The sequence below is a fragment of the Rhea americana genome, unplaced genomic scaffold (genome assembly GCF_003343005.1).
Source record: "Rhea americana isolate MKP2758 unplaced genomic scaffold, rheAme1 scaffold_2, whole genome shotgun sequence".
Lineage (NCBI taxonomy): Eukaryota > Metazoa > Chordata > Aves > Rheiformes > Rheidae > Rhea > Rhea americana.
This window is the reverse complement of record NW_028186149.1, coordinates 9,049,945-9,051,813: the sequence shown is the minus strand read 5'-3', so window position 1 is coordinate 9,051,813 and position 1,869 is coordinate 9,049,945. Positions and strand designations below refer to the sequence as shown.

The 1,869-nt window shown below is 39.8% G+C and overlaps 1 protein-coding gene across 1 annotated transcript in view; it reads left to right on the top strand.

Moving 5' to 3' along the window:
• The first annotated feature begins 202 nt into the window (after nucleotides 1-202).
• The window catches only part of LOC146596696 (nicotinamide riboside kinase 2-like), a 2,141-nt gene continuing 474 nt past the window's right edge, over nucleotides 203-1,869 (top strand). Inside the window, exons 1-4 of the mRNA XM_085303451.1 lie at nucleotides 203-296; nucleotides 439-625; nucleotides 862-933; nucleotides 1,608-1,714. Coding sequence (XP_085159577.1) covers nucleotides 456-625; nucleotides 862-933; nucleotides 1,608-1,714 — 349 coding nt within the window. The 5' untranslated portion in view covers nucleotides 203-296; nucleotides 439-455. The remainder of the gene's footprint in view (nucleotides 297-438; nucleotides 626-861; nucleotides 934-1,607; nucleotides 1,715-1,869) is intronic.

Below are 1,869 nucleotides of genomic sequence, written 5' to 3'. Positions count from 1 at the left end.
GGCGCTGAGCCTCCCGCGCTGCTGGAGCGCCGTACGGCGCCTCGCCGCTCCTGGGAAGATAGAGGAGCCGGCCGCTTTATCTCGGGCTTGTGGCTGCTTTTTATCTGCTGCGAAGAAACCTGGTGGAGGGTTAAGGCTCTCGTTTGTAACTCGGTGGGCTGTTACCAAGGCTCGGATCTCTCATCCCTGTTTGAAATGGGCTTCCCGGTAGCTGTGCTGACTAAGCTGCTKCTTCTTGTAACTGTTTCAGCCTCAAGATGAAATAGAAGTTGAAGATGGGTTTAAACAGTATGATGGTAAGGCTTTGTTACAGAGATACCAAACAAACTGTAACTCTCCTGAGCATTTATTTGATTCTTCGTGTGCATATTTTTTTGCATATCTAATATTAAACGATAGTTAGTTACTACTTAATGATTRCTGTATGTTTTGTTTTAGTGATTAGTGCACTGGATATGGAAGCTATGATGAGTACCATAAACGCTTGGAAAAAAAACCCGGTCAAGTTTGAACGTTCTCATGGGATCAATAACACGCTGGATGCCCAAATCTTGMAAGATACAGAGGGAGAAGATGACACCATACACATCCTTATTGTTGAAGGCTTCCTACTTTACACCTACAGGTAATCAAGTTGTGACTTTTTTTTTTTAAAAAAAAAAACATGATTCAGACAGGTCAGCCTTCAACAGAATAAGAAGTCCTGTTCTAAACCAAGAGTTAGCACTGATACAAATTAATGGGGAGTTTGTCACAAGTCTGAAGATAGCTCTAAGTATAGGAAACAAATGTAGCTTTACTTTTCTGTTTCTTACTACTAATCATATAGGCTAGCTGTAACCACTTACATATCTCTTTCAGGCCATTGATTGATGTATTCCACCATCGGTACTTTCTTTCTATTCCATATGAAGAATGTAAAAGGAGAAGAAGGTAAGTTCACTTTTTAAAGAACCTCTCCTAAACTAGTAATATCTTACACCGTTCAGGACTTACAGTTACTCTTTACAGTTTTTAGATAAGAAAGGATAAACAAGGATGTAGCTACTGTGTAGAAAGGATAAACAAGGATGTAGCTACTGTGTAGACAGTCGTAGCTTCCTTCACTGAACAAGCCCCCAAGTGTTCTGCCAAACTATTGTATGCACAAGGCTAATGTTCAAATTCAGCATAGCTCTTTGAATAGCCTTCTCATTTTCCCATTATCATGGTTTCTAGGATTTGGTCTATCCTGGGGTTTTMTATTTGGCTGTATTCTTGTACATATACAATGTTCTTCATGCAARTGAAGCAGGTTAAACTCTGAGAACAGTTAAGCTTCAGTGGAATTTGCAGCCAGCTATTTGAGAAGACTATTCTTCAATGTTAAGTTCAATCTTTCTTAATCTTTTTTTTTGCCTTTTGAATGCTTTGGGCCAGCACATCAAAATCCAGCCCTTCTTGCCACCTCTATTCTTGCAGCTAGTGCCAAACACTAATTTCTGATAAGCTCAAGAACTAAGTAGAAGCCAAGAGGCTTAGGCTAGTGTGCAGAGAAACTGAGGGCTTAATGTACAATTTCCCAAACTCCAATTACATTACCCATGTATAACAATGTCTTAATATAGTTCAAGGAACTACACTGTACCAGATCCACCTGGATTGTTTGATGGCCATGTCTGGCCTATGTATGTAAAGCACAGGAAAATAATGGAAGACCTTGGAGTTGATGTGGGTAAGTCTTTAATGACAAAAGCATTTTTGTAAGACTGTTTTATGAGAAACTGCTTTTCAAACCCTCTGGTGAAGCGAGAGCACTTGACTAGTTTCAGGGAAATACAGTCCATCCAACTCTTTCAAGTTGCATGCTCTTTGAATTAGAACTTCCAT